The sequence below is a fragment of the Aquarana catesbeiana genome, linkage group LG06 (assembly GCF_042186555.1).
Source record: "Aquarana catesbeiana isolate 2022-GZ linkage group LG06, ASM4218655v1, whole genome shotgun sequence".
NCBI lineage: Eukaryota > Metazoa > Chordata > Amphibia > Anura > Ranidae > Aquarana > Aquarana catesbeiana.
In genome coordinates, this window is record NC_133329.1 from 300,598,634 (window position 1) to 300,616,570 (window position 17,937).

General features: G+C 40.3%; 1 protein-coding gene across 2 annotated transcripts in view; it reads right to left on the reverse strand.

Annotated features, from left to right (window-relative positions):
• The window catches only part of ERBB4 (erb-b2 receptor tyrosine kinase 4), a 1,370,802-nt gene that overhangs the window by 394,683 nt on the left and 958,182 nt on the right, over positions 1 to 17,937 (reverse strand). For both annotated transcript variants that reach the window (XM_073633560.1, XM_073633559.1), the window contains exon 9: positions 10,381 to 10,507. In XM_073633560.1, the coding sequence (XP_073489661.1) occupies positions 10,381 to 10,507 (127 nt within the window). The remainder of the gene's footprint in view (positions 1 to 10,380; positions 10,508 to 17,937) is intronic.

Genomic DNA, 17,937 nt, shown 5'->3' on the forward strand with positions numbered 1-17,937 from the left:
CCTTGGTGCTCTCAGGATTCCTAAGAAAATGGACTTTTAATAACATTGCAGCACTCAAGGTCACAATATACATTACAATGAATATTCTTCTTTTTCATCTCGCTGCTCAATCAAGGCCTGCACCTCTCAGGGATTTGATTTGTTCTAATTGTGGATTTTGTCACTTCTCCAGTGACTTGGTGGCTTGCAGCTCCCTGCCTGGAGCCCTGATATTCCCGTTGGGATCCGTCTGTTCCCTTATACTAGCTGTGCTTGTCACACTTCATTACTTAATTGTAGATCAAAAGCACCTCCCAGCAGAGGCGTGCTAATGATATCTGTCCTTGTGAAATACTGGCGGGCACAATGTATGACGAAGTGTGACAGGGGACTATATGGAGGGGAAACATTTGAATGAATGCTCCTCCCAAGGGGCCTTGCTCGTATCACAGACAAAAGTGGTAGTTTCCTCCATCTATCATAGGAATAATGATATCTTTACACAAGCGGTTCGTTACAGAATAAAGGCCTGATCATAGAATAGTAGAAAGAGTAGATTTTAAATGAGAATTTTATGGAGTGTTTTTTTTAGACTAATATGGTGTTTGGTTTCATATTCTCCCATGGCAGTTGACAAATAGTTAGATCTTGTAAGATGCAAGATCTGCTGTCCTTGAAACGTGTCGGGTACCGCCGCCAGGACCACCTTGCCACGACATTAGGTTTAGTAATCACGGCTTGCAGAGAAATAGGAAAAACTGATTAACCAATTGCTCAGATTTCCCAGCATCTACCAAAATGTCTGCAACTGACCATACATTCTGAGTTCTGAGCGGTTCCACATTCACCGCCTAATTACTGTAAGCCAGGGGTGTCAAAATCAATTTCATCGTGGGCCACACAGCATATGGTTGCCATCAAAGAGCTGGTTGTATCTATAAGACTAGATGTGCAGAGTTTCCCCCCCTTACATCAGATGTAAAAATACCCCCCCAATCAGAAGTCAAGAGTCCCCCACAATTCCTTACATCACAGTTCACCTTTCTTACCTTGTACTGCTGCCAGCTCTAAGTTGGTGTACAGAGATAGGCAGAGTGTCTGTCTCTGTAAACTGTGTAGCAAAGCAGCATGTTTGCAACTGCTACTCTCTCCCCTCCTGTTACTGTTAATGATGCTGTTTGCTTCACAGCGGACAGCCTCCTAATAACCAGTGGTGCTGATAGTGGCTGGAGCCCGAAGGGGAAACGGAGGGACTAGCTGTCCATCAGGTCCAATTTCCCCTTGTGATTGACAGCAGGCAGTGACCTAATTCTATAGCCAATGGGAAACAAACAGGCATTTAGGAGGTGGCACCTGACTGCCTGCAAACTTCTGCTGGGACTTAATCCACCACAGATGGCTCTTCATAGGCATGGTAAACTTAGCTGCTAGTGTGAATAAGCCCTTACAGGTGTTTATGACCTCTCATAGAGCTCAGAGTACTCCACCATTACAATGCCTTCATTTACTGTTCATTGTTGATGCTATCTTTGTTTAGGTTTCATTCACGAATGCCTGTCACAGATCAGACCCTGCTGCAGCCTCTCATTTTGTGATTTACTAGAGTTACAATGCTGTAAATGTTTCCCCTGTCTGCAGCACACTGATGACATGAAACCTCAGCCTAGACAAAGGTACTTGGTTTTTAATAGTAAAATATATCACTTTTATAAATTATACTGTTGCTATATATAATATAGTGACAAATTCCGAATTTATTCATGCAGACTTGTAGCGTTACTGAGATGTCTACTTTCAACATCTAACTATCAATTAACTAAGATCCAAAGTGAAGCGCTTCCTCACCAGTGGGAAAGCCCAAAATCTATGTGCCTCAATATATACAATGCAGTGATAATAGTGACCCCTACTGGAGTCTAAATTATCTAAACAAAAGACACGCTAAAAAAACATATATACTCAAACTAATAGTGTTCACAAAAATACATACTCAAGCAAAAAACTTTATATCATAATTCATCCAGTCCATTTGTAATGTGCATTCATCTGTAAAATCGTGCAATCCTTAACGTGTCCAATCGTGGATAATCAATAATAATAGTGAACTTGTATGTGCACCGATGTGCTCTCCACCAGTCACTAAATGTGCTCACTTCCCGGGATGACCCTAATGGGGTCTAGTTGCACCTTCCCCTTAGTAGTATAAATCTGGTGGTCTGTAGGCTTCAATGGATGGACTCATATTTTCTTATGCACTATCCCTCATATGCAATGGTAACAGAAGGGTAAAGAGGAAACTGACATAGTGTAAAACTGTAAACCCTATTTTGATTTGTAAGGTAAAAATTCCACTCACATTTATGAATGCACTAGCCCTGGTGAATGCAGGTGATTCCTTCTGTACAATGGGGATTGAGCCCCTAGGGTCAATTAAACATCTGCAAGTCCTCGGCCCTGCTTCCCTCGTGGGTGACTGTATACTTCCTAGTAGTATGCGATGACGTCACAAGCTCTGTCCGACGCAATTCGCCACTGCCCACGTGACTTTATCACCTCTTGATAAAGTCACGTGGGCAGTGACGAAATGCGTCGGTAAGAGCTTGTGACATCAACCCATACTACTACTCAGGTGCCCCAGCCATTTTTGCAATTTGTCCATTCTCTTATTCTTTTTCACTTACGACTTTTAGAGTTTGGTAAAGACCCCCCCCACCATATATTTTCTGAAAACATAGGACCAGTAAAATAAATATGTGCTAAAGATTTTTTAGGCCCCATGATATTTGTGGAAATGTTTGTCAAAGCAATATTTTTCACTAAAAATAAACTACAATCATTATTAGCGGACACAAACTATCAAAACTTACAAAATTCCTGCTAAATTCTTCTACTACTAAATATAAAAGCTAAAACCGTATTAAGGTAAATAACAAATATTTGCACATTTTAAATTGCGCCTTTTTGTGAAATGTGAAGGTTTTCTAATCTGTAATAAAACAATTTAAGCTATTTAGTCTAAAAATCTGCAGGTTATAATTTTTCACTCACAGCTTTCAGGGTTTGTAAAAGACCCTCCAAATTATACATTTTCTAAAAGCACATGACCAGTAGAGTAATAAAGTAAAAGTGCTACTGATTGTTTAGGCCCCTCTATGACTGTGCAAATGTTTATCAAATCACTATTTTAACTAAAAACACACTAAAATCATTATTAGCGCACATAAACACAACATAATTTGCTAAATTTGTTTCTTACTAAGACCTCTTTCATTTAGGGCCTACTAAAGTTTCACCCATGGTGGGCCGTGTGTTCCTAATTGACATCAATAGGACTGCCTGCACGGATGTGCAAGGAACACCTATGCAACACTGCAGGTAAACACCGCTTCACACAGACATATGTTGAAGTATGCCCCCATGTGAACGAGACCTTACTAAGCTTTTTTTTTTTTTTTTTTTTTTTTTAATTTACAATTATATTTTTAATCCTTCTTTACTTTTTTCTGCGGGGGGGGCATCTTTGATGTCTCTTTTTTGAGAAGAAAGACTGAGAACATAATTTCCTCATTTCCTTTCTCTGGTGTGGCTGCAGAGAGAGGGAATGAGGACTCAATGAATGAATACAAAGTGTTCTATACAGAGGCTCCTATTCATTCACAAACTGAAACATAATGCTACATTCACACAGGTCAGTGTGAATTGTAGAAACAGAAGTTTTTGATTTCTGCTGCGGTTCTCAGCGGTTTTGTGCAGCCGCCATTCACTATAATGACAGGTCACCGGTGGCAACAGCTATTTACAGCTCTCTGCACAGTCAGCAGCTCTCCACACAGCCTAATAAACACAGTTCACTATGCTTCTGTGATGAATATACATAGGAGTGATCGGCACAGATCGCTCACTGTGTTTATTTAGGAAGGGGCTGGTAAGCATGAAATGAAAAGGATCAAGCACTTTTTCGCAGCAGCGATTGTAAAAACGTAATAAAATAAAAATCTAAAAAGTCACAAGGTAGCTGTCAACATTAAAATGTGTCCCCACAAGTGATATAAAAAAGATAAAGTAAAATAATAATAAATAATAAAAATTGTGAAGCAAAAAATAAAATATAAAAATACACAATATAAAACCCTACTGGCCTGTGAAAACTGAGAGCAATTCATCCAATGTGCATGTTAACAAAAGTGACACGTAATACATAAAAAAACATATTGAATAAAAATAACTGGATAAATTCCTACCGAAAATGTGCACCAAAAACCTGTGCTGTAGATTAAATGTACATAGTACAACATAATGTAAATAGATTTCTTAATAAGCAATTAAGTATGCATAAATCAATTCACACAAGTATCCACACATAATTAGTGAAATAAAGTCCAGTGGTGGAAAAGGTGCAATGTTACAACTTCTTGTGCAGTGTGATTACACTCCCATGTGCCGTCCACAATCCAATACTGTGCACTCTAGCAGCTCACCTTAAAAAAGGACCATAAAGGTCTGAGAATGCTTGATGATAACTTAATCTTCCACAGGGAATCACTCTGAAGTAGGCTCTCCTTTCTTCTGATTAGCAGTGACCATATACAATGAGAAGAGTCACCATAGTGAAATATTTCCACACAGCATTTTATTAAAACCTAGTAACTTTCATTAAAATAAGTAATGTTCCACATATAACAATCTCCAGAAAGAGTAAGAGCAACTGAGCTTCAAGTCTTGGCCCTGGCCAGAAGTGGTGTGACCCGACTCCTACTGATGGGTTGCGTCACAGATCGCGTGACTTATTCGGGGCTGGAGTCGGGTGATCGCTGCTGGGGTTAAATGCAATATTGGTGGCCAATTTAAAAAGTAATTCCTATAAGTAAAGCTGGATGATCCCAATATCAACAGCCCACATATATAGTTTAACAAATACTGATGCAGTCTATGTGGTTTAAATTGTTATGGTAACATCAACTGTGGCAATTTTAAACATCTTTTTGACATGATGTTAAACAATACATAGAACAATACTTAGCAGATGAACACTAAAATGTATTACTCGGAATGAATAATATAAATGGCTGTTCTAACAGAGTAATATATTAAAATAAATAAAGGGCAACATAAAATATTAGACGGTATTTAAAATGGTGTAATAATATAGGGTAGATTGTAATTTAGCCATAACGCTAAACAATGTAATAATAATAATAATAATAATTGTTAATAATTATCAGGGTGCCCCAAAAAAATAATATATAGAAAACAATTACAATTAGATAAAAAACTCACAAATAAGAATATCTCCAAATAAACGACCCTTAATGGTTAAAAAAAAGATAACTCAAAAAAGTGAGAATAAAGTCGGGGTATATTGGAATATTGGGATGACAATAGCAATCATCCATGATCTAAAACCAAATGAAGAAAGGTAATTGCGGAACACAAATAATAATTAAAATTCTGAAATGAAGCAATTAAGATCAAATTCAACATTATGGCCTAAAGGTTCTAAAGTTTGTAATTCAAAAATCCATCGAGATTCAGATTGACTCAATTATATCACTTTATTGCTACCTCTCCAATTGGGTCTATATTTCACTATACCCCAAAACAAAAGGGATAATGAGTCTCTATTGTAGCACTCTGCATAGTGTTTAGATACACTATGTCTATGCAGGCTGTTGATATTGGGATCATCCAGCTTTACTTATAGGAGTGACTTTTTAAAATGGCCACCATAATGTTACTATGGCAACCATACCACATTAAATCCTGGCAGCAATCACCCCGACTCCGGCCCTGAGAAAGTCATGTGCTCTGTGATGTCGGGAGGAGCCAGGTGACGTCACTTCCCGTCGTGGCTGAGACCGGAAGCTCAGTTATCCCACTCTTTATGGAGATTGTTATACGTGGAACATTGCTTATTTTAATGTAAGTTACTATGTTTTAATAAAATGCTGTGTGGAAATACTTCACTATGGTGACTCTTCTTATTGTATATGGTCACTGCTAATCAGAGGAAAGGAGAGCCTACTTCAGAGTGATTCCCTGTGGAGAATTAAGTTATCATCAAGTGCTGTCAGACCTTTATGGTCTTTCTTTGAGGTGAGCTGCTAGAGTGCACAGTATTGGATTGTGTGGACGGTACATGGGAGGGTAAACACACTGCACAAGAAGTTGTAGCATTGAATTGAATTGATTTATGAACACTTATTCAATGATTAGGAAATCTATTTACCTTACAATGCATCCAGGAAAGTATTCACAGCTCTTCACTTTTTCCACATTTTGTTATGTTACAGCCTTATTCCAAAATAGGATTAAATTCATTACTTTCCTCAAAATTTTACAAGCAATACCCCATGACAACGTGAAAGAAGTTTGTTTGAACTCTTTGCAAATGTACTAAAAAAAAAAAAAAGAAATTTAAAAAATCCCATGTACATAAGTATTCACAGCCTTTGCCATGTGTCACAGTTCCTACCATGCCATGCAAACAGCCAGGCGTGGTCACACCCCAAGTGGCTCAAGGAGGTATTGAACCCATGACGTTCAGTGGGCTGCTCCTGCTGTATTACCTCTGAGTCATACCTCAGCTCATTATTTAGCCTGGTTTCCAGCTATGCCTTGTCTTGCATGCAGCACTGCGGGCTATACTCTGGATCTTGCTTTGCAATTAGCACCTGTCACTGGTTCAGCTGAGGCAGTTTATCAAATCAGCTGGGTATAAAACACTGCCTTACCCTTCAGGCTGCGTCAGTTCATTGTCTCTTGTATTGACAAAGGTTACTGGTTTCCTGCGTTCTTCTTTTCAAGTTTCAGTGTTCCAAGACTGACCCCGGCTTCTGACCCTGGCTCTGTTCATCGTTAAGTCTGACTTCTGGAATCCCTGACTATGGCTTCACCTCGACAATCCTTTGGTAAATTCCCTGTCAAGCCCCCATGCTCAGATTCACAGCCCAGGTAGCCTTTTACCTAGTTACCATGGGCTGTGTGTATCTGCAAGTTTGAGCATACATTTCTGCACTATGGACTCCAACCAAGGTAAGCTGTTACACCATGACACTCAAAACTGAGCTCAGGTGCATCCTGTTTCCACTTATCATCCTTGAGATGTTTCTATTTTGGAGTCCAACTGTGGTAAATTCAGTTGAATGGACATGATTTGGAAAGGCACACACCTGTTTATATAAGGTCCCACAGTTAACAGTGCATGTCAGAGCACAAACCAAGCCATGAATTCCAATGAATTGTCTGTAGACCTCCAAGACAGGATTGTATCGAGGCACAGATCTGGGGAATGGTACAGGAAAATGTCTGCAGCCTTGAAGGTCCCAAAGAGCACAATGGCCACCATCATAATTAAAAGAAAGATGTTTGGAACCACCAGGACTCTTCCTAGAGCAAACTGCCAGGCAAACTGAGCGATCGGGGGAGAAGGGCCTTAGTCAGGGAGGTGACCAAGAACCTGATGGTTACTCTGACAGAACTCCAGCATTTCTGTGTGGAGAGAGGAGAACCTTCCAGAAGAACAACCATCTCTGCAGCTCTCCACCATTTAGGCCTGTATGGTAGAGCGGCCAAACGGAAGCCACTCATCAGTAAAAGGCACATGACAGCCTGCCTGGACTTTGCCAAAAAGGCACCTGAAGGACTCTCAGACAATGAGAAGCAAAATTATATGGTCTGATGAAACAAAGATTCTTTGGCCTGAATGGTAAGTGTCATGTCTGGAGGAAACCAGGCACCACTCATCACCTGGCCAATTCCATCCCTACAGTGAAGCATGGTGGTGACAGCATCATACTGTGGGGATGTTTTTCAGCGGCAGGAACTGGGAGACTGTGAGATCAAGGGAAAGGTAAATGCAGCAATGTACAGAAACATCCTTAATGAAAACCTGCTCCAGAGCGCTCTGGACCTCAGACTGAGGTGAAGGTTCATCTCCCAACAGGACAATGACCCTAAGCACACAACCAAGATAACAAAAGAATGGCTACAGGACAACTCTGTGAATGTCCTTGAGTGGCCCAGCCAGAGCCCAGACTTGAACCCGATTGAACATCTCTGGAGAGATCTGAAAATGGCTGTGCATCAACCTGATGGCTCCTCATCAACCTGATGGTGCTTGAGAGATCCTGCAAAGAAGAATGGGAGAAACTGCCCAAAAATAAGCGTGCCAAGCTTGTCGCCTCATACCCAAAAAGACTTAAGGCTGTAATTGGTGCCAAAGGTGCTTCAACAAAGTATTGAGCAAAGGCTGTGAATATTTGTACATGGGATTTTTTTAGTTTTTTTTTATTATTAATAAATTTGCAAAGATTTCAAACAAACTTCTTTTACATTGTCATTATGGGGTATTGTTTGTAGAATTTTGAGGAAAATAATGAATTTAATCCATTTTGGAATAAGGCTGTAACATAACAAAAATGTTGAAAAATTGAAGCGCCGTGAATACTTTCCGGATGCACTGTATATGCTACTATGCACAATTTGTCTACAGCACAGGTTTTTGGTGCACATTTTTCAGTAGGAATTTATCCATTTATTGTTATTCAATATGGTCTTTATGTATTAAATGTCACTCTTGTTAACCTGCACATTGGGTGAATTTTGCAGCACCGAATCTCGGTGTTCACAGCCCAGTGGGATTTTAATATATGTGTATTCTTACATTTTTTGCTTCACAATTTTTATTATTGTTTATTCAATTGTTAGACTCATTAGGATTATTTACATGATACTTACTTCGAGGTGGCGCCACATTTTACTTTATCTTTTTGGTAAGCATGACATGTTTACCAGCCCAACCCCCACCTTCTGTCCTGACACCGATCTCCCACCTCAGCAGCAGCTACAGCCAGCGGAGGGGGAGAAGGGGGAGCCAGCCAGCAGCACTGTAGGGAGGGGTGCCAATTGGTGAGGGATGGCCAGTACAAGGGGGTTGGAGAAGCCCTGCAGCACCCAAAGCTGGTAGGAGGGGGAAGGACATGAAGCCAGCAGCTGCAGGGGAGCCAAAGAGGATTGGTGCTGCGGGGCAAGAGGGTTGGTGCTGGTTTGGCGGAATCTACAGTGCTGCAGGGGTTGGTGCTGGGGGGGGGACACATAAGAGCAAAGGGGTGTGGATAAAGCACAGCAAAGCGGCAGGAGGGATGTGAAGGGGTGGCAAGCAGTGGAAACACAGAGCAGATGAGCAGTGGTGGTGGTGGGGGAACGGTCATATTTTGATGAATATCGCTGATCAGTTTTGCTATAAGTTCACGGTCATTAAAGCGGAGTTCCACCCGAAAATGGAACTTCCACTTTAAGGGAAGGTGACCCCCTGACATGCCACATTTTTTTCGGGGGGGGGGGGGGGGGCGGAAACCCTCTTTTTAGAGGGTTCCAGCTCCCACTTCCTCCTGGCACACCCGCAGTGCCGGAAGGAAGATCACCCCTCCCCCCTTCCTCTCGGCAATCATCTAGGACCCATAACAAGTCTCAGATGATTGCCCGGCCAGTCACAGCGTGGCTCACGCATGCGCAGTGCGTGCCTGGCTGTGAAGCCACAGCCGGGCTCCCACACTGACAATGCTGGCGCCGCAGAGAGGAAGAGGAGACAAGCGGGGCTTCATTCCCCCCGCATCACTGGACCCCGGGACAGTCAAGTTGTCCGATTATTAAAAGTCAGCAGTATTTGTAGCTGCTGACTTTTATTTATTTATTTTTTTATTGGAACTTTTTATTGGAACTCGCTTTAAAGTCACTATGAGCTTGTAGCAAAAAAGGGGAATGCCAGCGACCTAAAACTTTCCGAGCTGGCCACTGTAAGTTTTACATCACTGGCAGTAAAAGGGTTAAAGCCTAGGGAGTTGTCATTTTAGCCTCTGATCTTCAGCTGTCATGGTGCCGCACAGGTGATCAATTATGACACCAACCATTTGATAGGTGACAGTTTGGTTACGAACCCCAGCAACTGTGACAGTTATCTTTCACGGCGTGCCTTCAATGTATACTGTTTTGGGAAACAGTTAAATCGATGGGTTTAGTTCTGCTTTAAGATGCGTTCTCTTCACAGTATGTTAAACAAAGCTCACCTGGCACAGTATATAGGGTATATACTGTCATACAGATAAAATGCTGAGCAATAACTCCAGTGTTTGACGTGCATGAGCCTTTGACAAAAGACTATAGGACATATTTTATTACTTTCCATTTGGTGCTCACTCCAGATGCCTTTGCATACAAAATCAGCACTTCACCCATAGGGCTCTCAGTGAATTCTATGTGCAGAGCTGGTGAAGATAATTTCGGCCCGCAGTGAAAATAACAGCTCAAAAGGAAAATGTGTCAGAAAGCTTAGGAGGAGTTGGAATCTCACTTATTGTATATTATTTCAGCTTTGCAATTCTGCCATTCTTATCTTGCACTTACCCTTCAATGCCAGTCACCAGGAAAAGGAGATTTCCATTAATCTTGGTGCAGTTTATAAACTTGTCAATATTGCTGGAATCCACAGTCTGAGAGGTTTTTAGGGACACTGTCCCGATTCCATCGCACACTAGAGAGAGAAATGGAATGTCACAGTATATTATAAATGATAGAAGGTAAACCTGTCACAGTTTTTGCACAGTTTGGCACCTCTGATTTTCCCTTAAAATTGGACGTTTTTTTGTTTTCCAAAATCTTGCAAAACGACCCCCCCCCCCAGTGCCTTAAAAAATATTTGCAATTTGAAGCTAGCTAAAAAAGAATGGCTGTGTGATGTAAACCCAACACCCCCCACGTTGCTCAGTGAGAAAGCTGTGTGCAGTAGGTAAAGCTTTCACGTTCTCTGTTGCTGCACCAGCTTCCTTACAATGACTTGTAAACAAAAATCAATTCAGGTAAAGCGCCTCTCCTTTCACTCCAATGTGAAAGCCCTAGGGCTTTCACACTGGAGCGGTGCGCTGGCAAGACGCTCCAAAAAGTCCTGCAAGCAGCAACACCACTCCTAAAGCGCCCATGCCCATTAAAATCAACGGGCAGCGCCAACGAACCACCACTGCAGCGGCACTTTGCCAGAGCTTTTAACCCTTTTTTGGCCATTAGCGGAGGTTAAAAGTGCCCCGCTAGCGGCCAAAAATCACTACAAAAACTACAGCAAAGCGCCGCTAAAAATAGCGGCACTTTACTGCCGACGCCCGGCGCTGCGTGTGTGAAAGTGCCCTTAGAGACAGTATTAGCAGTAAGGAAATATTCCAGATGAGTAGGGAAAGTAAAGGAAGAGGATCCACCAATCTGTTTTACTTCAGCTCCGGAAGGTTTAACCCCCTTCTTGACCAGTCCATTTTGTGATGAGGCACTGCGTTACTTTAACTGACAATTGGGCAGACGTGCGACACTGTACCCAATTAAAATGTATGTCCTTTTTTTCCCCACAAATAGAGCTTTCTTTTGGTATTTGATCAACTCTGCGTTTTTTATTTTTCACGCTATAAACAAAAAAAGACTGACAATTTAAAAAAAAAAAAAATTCTGCTATAAAACACATCCAATAAAAAAATGTTAAAAAATCTAATTTCTTCATCAATTTAAGCCAATATGTATTATGCTACATATTTTTAGTAAAAAAAATCCCAAACTAGGGGATAGATTTATGGAATTTTTATTTATTTTTTACTTGTAATGGTGATGATTACCGACTAACAGCAGGACTGCAATATTGCGGCAGAGAAATCTGATACTTTTGACACTTTTTTGGAAAACCAGACACCAATACAGTGATCAGTGCTAAAAATATGCACTGTCACTGTACGAATGACGCTGGCAGCCCCTGATTGGTTGGTGCTGCAGCCAATCACAGCACAGCCTGGATGGCGCAAATCACGTGATCTGGTGCAGAGCAGCCGGTGGGCGGTCTGCAAGTGGTTGAAGTGATACTAAACTCTGGTTTAAAGAAAAAATTCTATTCAAGTATGTATTCTTAGGTCAAAAAAGTACCTTTTATTGCTCTCAGCCACCTCCAAATGTCCACATTCCTGTTTTTTTTTTTTTTTTTTTACTACTGTGATCTGACTTCCTGTTAGAGGGTGGCTACATTCATTCTCCATGGTCCCACTGTCCCACATAGCCACCCTCTCTTGCTCGCTCCTGAGATGGATTATGGGACTTGTAGTGCACACAGAGCAGTGCACACAACCACAACATGCATGCTGATTGTTCAAAACAAACAGAAGTCAGAGGAAAGAGGAGAGGTTCAGGAGCTCACAGAGGACAATAAAAGAGGCAGAAACAATTTCACGAAAAATTGATTATAGGGCATTGAGCAGTGGATGTGTATGGATTATTTTTGGAGAATAAGGCTATAGTTTAGTGTCATTTTAACCTTCTCAATCAGAATCTATTGAATGGGCTTTGCAATCCAAATTACAATGATTTTGTCTTCCCCCAGTACAGTGACTCCAAAGCGTTTTCAACAAAAATTTGCAAGCTGTGCCAAAAATTGTACAATTTAACATACAGTGGGTATAGAAAAGAATCACCCCCATTTAAAATCACATGTTGTTGCTTTGCAGCCTGAAATGAAGACAGACACAGTTTTGTTTTAGCCAGCTGTACTTACTAGTGCAACTTATAACATCCAAGTGAAAGATATAACACCAACATGTCAGAAAAAAATAAAAATAAACATTCAAAACAGAATGAATGAGTTGGAAAAAGGATCACTCCCTTATGTCAGTATTTTGTTTTGCTTTAATTCCAGCCTTTAGTCTGTTGGGATGTGTTTCTACTAACTTTACATACTTAGACTTTGCAATATTTGCCCACTCTTCTTTGCAGAAAAGCTCAAGTTCAGTTAAATTTGATTGTGACCACTATTAGATGGTAAGCTCTTCTGAGCAGGACCCTCTTAATCCTTTGTATTTAATTGTATTATAACTGTATTGTCTCCCTTTTATATTGTAAAGCGCTCTGTAATCTGTTGGCGCTATATAAATCCTGTATAATAATAATAATAATTTGTGGACTGCAGTCTTCAAGTCATTCCACAGATTTTCAATGGGGTTTAAGTCTGGGCTCTGACTAGGACATTCAAGGGTATTCACCTTTTTTCTCCTTCAACCACTGTGTGGTAATTTTTGCTGCATGCTTCTTGTCATTGTTATGTTGGGAGGTAAACCTTCTTCCCATTAACAGGCAGAGGGCAGCAGATTTTCCTCAAGAATTTGAGAGTATAGTGCCCCATAGATTTTTCCTTCTATCCTGACAAGTGCTCCAGTTCCTGCTGCAGAGAAACACCCCCATAACAGGATATTACCACCTCCATGCTTTACAGTAGGAATGGTGTTATTTGGATGGTGAGCTGTATTGGATTTCCATCAGACATATCGTTTGGTGTTGAGGCCAAATAATAACATTTTAGTCTTAACTAACCATAACACCTTTTTCCATGTGGCCTCAGAATCTTCAAGGTGTGTTTTGGCAAAATTCAGTCGTGACTGCATGTGGCCTTACTTGAAGAGTGACTTTTTTCTTGCAACCCTCCCATAAAAGCCACATTTGTGGAGAATGTGTAGAAAATTTGTGATATTGTTGTCACATGCACACAATAACCACTCTTTGTCATAAATTCCTGCAACTGTTCCAGAGTTGCTGTAGGTGTCTTGGTAGCTTCTGACCAGTTTCCTTTTGGCTCTTTCATACAGTTTGGAGCGTCGTCCTGATCCAGGAAGGGGCTGTGTTGTACCAAATACCTTACACTTCTTAATATTAGACTTCACTGTTATCCAGGCATTGATAAAGCCTTTGAATATTTTTTGCATCCATCTCCTGACTTCGCCTGTCCACAACTTTTGACAGTGCCTTGCCACATATAGTTGATTGTTTGCGTCCGTTGCCCTAACGGGGACTGAAATGCTTCAGGAAAGCTCTTTTCATGCTGAGCTAATCAAAATGACCACAGCTGATCACATTTTGCAAATCAAATGGTCTGCCATTAAGAAGGTGATTAGCTACACCTGACCCGAGTTTACAAGTCATTTTTAGGAAGGGGGCGATCCTTTTTCCAAATCGGTAATTCTGTTTTTGATTATTTTTTTCTGACATGTTGGTGTTATATCTTTCAATTGGATGTTATAAGTAAATACAGCTGGATACAACTAAAAATGTGTCTGTTTTCATTTCAGGCTGCAAAACAACAAAATGTGATTATTTTCTATACCCACTGTATGCCTACAAGTTTAGCATTATAACCACTTGCTGCCCACCCACCGTCATATGACGGCGGGACAGTGCAGCTGTTATCCTGGGCCACCGTCATATGACGTGATGGCCTTCCAGGCCCTCCAGGGGGCGTGCGTGCCCGCCGCGTCACTCGGGTCCCGATGCGCATGCCCGGCGGACAATAAAAATGCTATAAATCTATCCCCTTTTTTTGTAGACGCTATAACTTTTGCGCAAACTAATAAATATACGCTTATTGCGATATTTTTTTACCAAAAATATGTAGGAGAATACGTATCAGCCTAAACTGAGGAAAAAATTTGTTCTTAAAAAAAAAAAATTGGATATTTATTATAGCAAAAAGTAAAAAATATTGTGTTTTTTTTCAAACTTGTCACTCTTGTTTTGTTTAAAGCGCAAGAAATAAAAACCACAGGGGTGATCAAATACCACCAAAAGAAAGCTCTATTAGTGGGGAAAAAATTATAAAAATGTCATTTGGGTACAGTGTTGCATGACCGCGCAATTGTTATTCAAAGTGCGACAGCGCTGAAAGCTGAAAATTGGCTTGGGCAGGAAGGGGGTGAAAATGCCCAGTATTGAAGTGGATAACGAAAGAACATATAACCAGACATAATCCTTAGTGGAAACTACATGTCGAATCCCAACCATGACGCTAACTGCCTGGAGTTTGCATGTTCTCTCTGTGCCTGCGTGGGTTTCCTCCGGGTACTCCGGTTTCCTCCCACACTCCAAAGATATGCTGGTAGGTTAATTGGCTTATATCTAACTTGGCCCTAGTATGTGTACGGATGAATATGAGTTAGGGACCCTAGATTGTAAACTCCCTGAGGGAAGGGACTGATGTGAGTGTATAATATATATGTAAAGCAATGATACGTAAATTGATGGCCCTATATAAGTACCAATAATAATAATAATAATAATTATAATAATTAGTAGTAGATCCAGAGATTTATTCAGGTAAATAAACATAAAATTGTGACATTTCCTGTAAAGGTTTCTGAACCTCCTTTTTGGTCAAAGATGCTGCCCATCAAATTGGGGCCAATAGTGAAGATCAGAAGGGGAATTTAAATTTGAGTTTTATGTTAATTGGGGTGATTTACTAAAACTGGAGAAAGCAAAATCTGGTGCAGCTGTGCATGGTAGCCAATCAGCTTCTAACTTTAACTTGTTCAATTAAGCTTTGACAATAAAACCTGGAAGCTGATTGGTTTCTGTGCACAACTGCACCAGATTTTGAGTAAATCAACCCCAATACCTTCCTCTTTATATAACTTTAGATCTACTGTTAATTTGTTTGTGCGGTTTTCACTGAAGGTAATCTCGGCTCAGACATTTCCTCATCACATGCTCAGTTTAATTTGCCCAGATAGTGTGAAAAACTATCACAACATATTTTGACACTCAGAATATGCCAAAAGCTATTGTGCAATAATAGAGGTACCTGGAATATTCTATTCAGCTTACTTTCGTAACAGCAAGGTATCATACTAATTGAAATCCCTCCTGTAAGCACATTTTGAAGCACTAAGGCACAAAACAGGTTAAACTTTGCCGTCTGTGGACAATTGGCTTCCAGATCACTAACATTATCCCGCGCTTGCTATAAGTTTTCATGAATTTCAATGCCTAAACAGCACATTCCAACTAAGTAGGTTGCAATTTACATCTCCCCGGGGTGTCATTTCTGTCTGTAGAGAGATGGATATTTTATTCCTGATAAAATCACAAATATCTGCCTGTCTGTCAGTTATCTGCATCTCCTATAGCAGGTTTGCACTATTATGGCTTGTAAATTTATTCTGATGTCTTGTTGTGATCAAAAATAAAATAAATAAATAAAATATATTATATATTACCCATAATGGTAGAAATAGGAATTTGTGAATTATTGCACAAACTCTGAACCAACATGTTATTTCACCCTACCATCTTACATTCTATCAACTTATTATTCTCTGTGCCTCTTCGCTAACACACTCATCAGATCAATTGTCCTCAACCTTAAAGAGGTATTAAACCCAAACCTCAAAAATGTATTACATTGCAGCCTACTAATCATTACATGTAGTGGCTGTATTCGTTTTCTATTTTGGGTTTTTTTCCCTCTGTTTTCACCTGGTGATCTGGTCAGTAACACACCTCCTGTATTAGTAAGACACAGCTCCGGAGGAATGAGCACATGAGGCACAACAGACAGCAGATTTGTTAGTCTAGACACACAAACAAATTGAAGCTCACACTTTATAATTAGTTACTGCAGTTCACTTTTAGGATAAAAGTTTTGCATGAATAAAAGCTCATCATTTTAATCGCCCCTGCCAGTGTTACGTGGTTTTTCTCATCCATGTAAACTGATACATTCTGCTGGAGAGCTTGTGGAAAACAACAGACTTACTGGCCGAACCATTAGAAGAAAATATAAGAAAGAAAGTTTAAAAAAGAAAACTAATGCAGCCATCACATCTAAAAATTGGTAAGCTGCAATACATGACTCCTGAGGAAGTCACGTGACTGTGATGACACGCGTTGGGCAGAGTTGGGGGATGAGAGTATTCAATCTTGCACGAGCTTACCTACAGAAGAACAGGTGTGGATTTAAAGGGCCATACACCAATAATTGGAGACGTGTACAATTACAGAAAGCAATAGAGAAAACGCGGAGCATTGAAGAGGAGCCTGGATTTGTACCCCAAAAGGGGAAAGCGTGGACCTGGTTTAACAGGTCGCAGCTGGAGGTGAGTGTAGTAGTGAATGGTGGTGGGAGTCACCACGTATGGAATTAGAAGGATTAACACACAAGGGTGGATTATATGTACTATAACCAGTGCCGAAGAACACTTTTGTGTTGAAAGAAGATTCACTGATTATATATGATTTGTGTTGGTATTTCTGAACATAGATATTGCTTCTGATTTATATTATGTGGTTATTGTTAATAAGCACAGATGAGGGTAATGTACATTTACTATACCTTTTTGTTTATTAGAGTTAGGTGCAACACAATCTTTTTATTGCTTTATTCAAACTGCAATGCAGCTTGTAAGCTCCCAGGAGCAGGACCCTCCAAACCTTCTTGTATTAAATTGTATTGTTGCTATATTGTCACCTTTTATATTGTAAAGCACTGCACAAACTGTTGGCACTATATAAATCCTGAATAATAATAAGAAAATTAATTAGAATAAATGTTGGTGTAATATTGCTTTAATGCAACTCCGGGCAAATAACTTTTTTGTGACATGATTTTTGTTTAGATCTGTAGTAGACATGTGTCTACTAATCTGCTCGCTTGACAATGATTCAGCATCATCTCCTCTGTCCATTGAGTGGGTAGCAGGCCCAGGCAGCAGCAGAGTGATCTATCTAGCTGTTCAATGTGCCAAAGGTGTGCGATTGAATTGTATATCCTTGGTCAGTTAAAATAATAAGCATGTATTTACGTCAACTGTGCATTTAACTGTTTGCCTGAAGTTCGTCTTGGCTAAAGCTGAACTCCCCTTTTCTTCAGTTTTGGGCAGAGTAGGGAATGATTAAAGGGTTAGTTCATGATGTGAATAAAGTTCCATATGCATTACAGCTTTGGCAGTTTATTTAAATGCTATCCTCCTTTTTTTTTAAAATGATCCTTACTTTTGAAGCTGCTTCTACTGTGTGCTGCTCCTCTCTGTTCAGTTGTTGGATGCGTAGCCCCAGGACCTCATGAACGAGCGCTTGTACTTACATGCATGCACAGCCTGCTCTCACTCACAGAAAGCT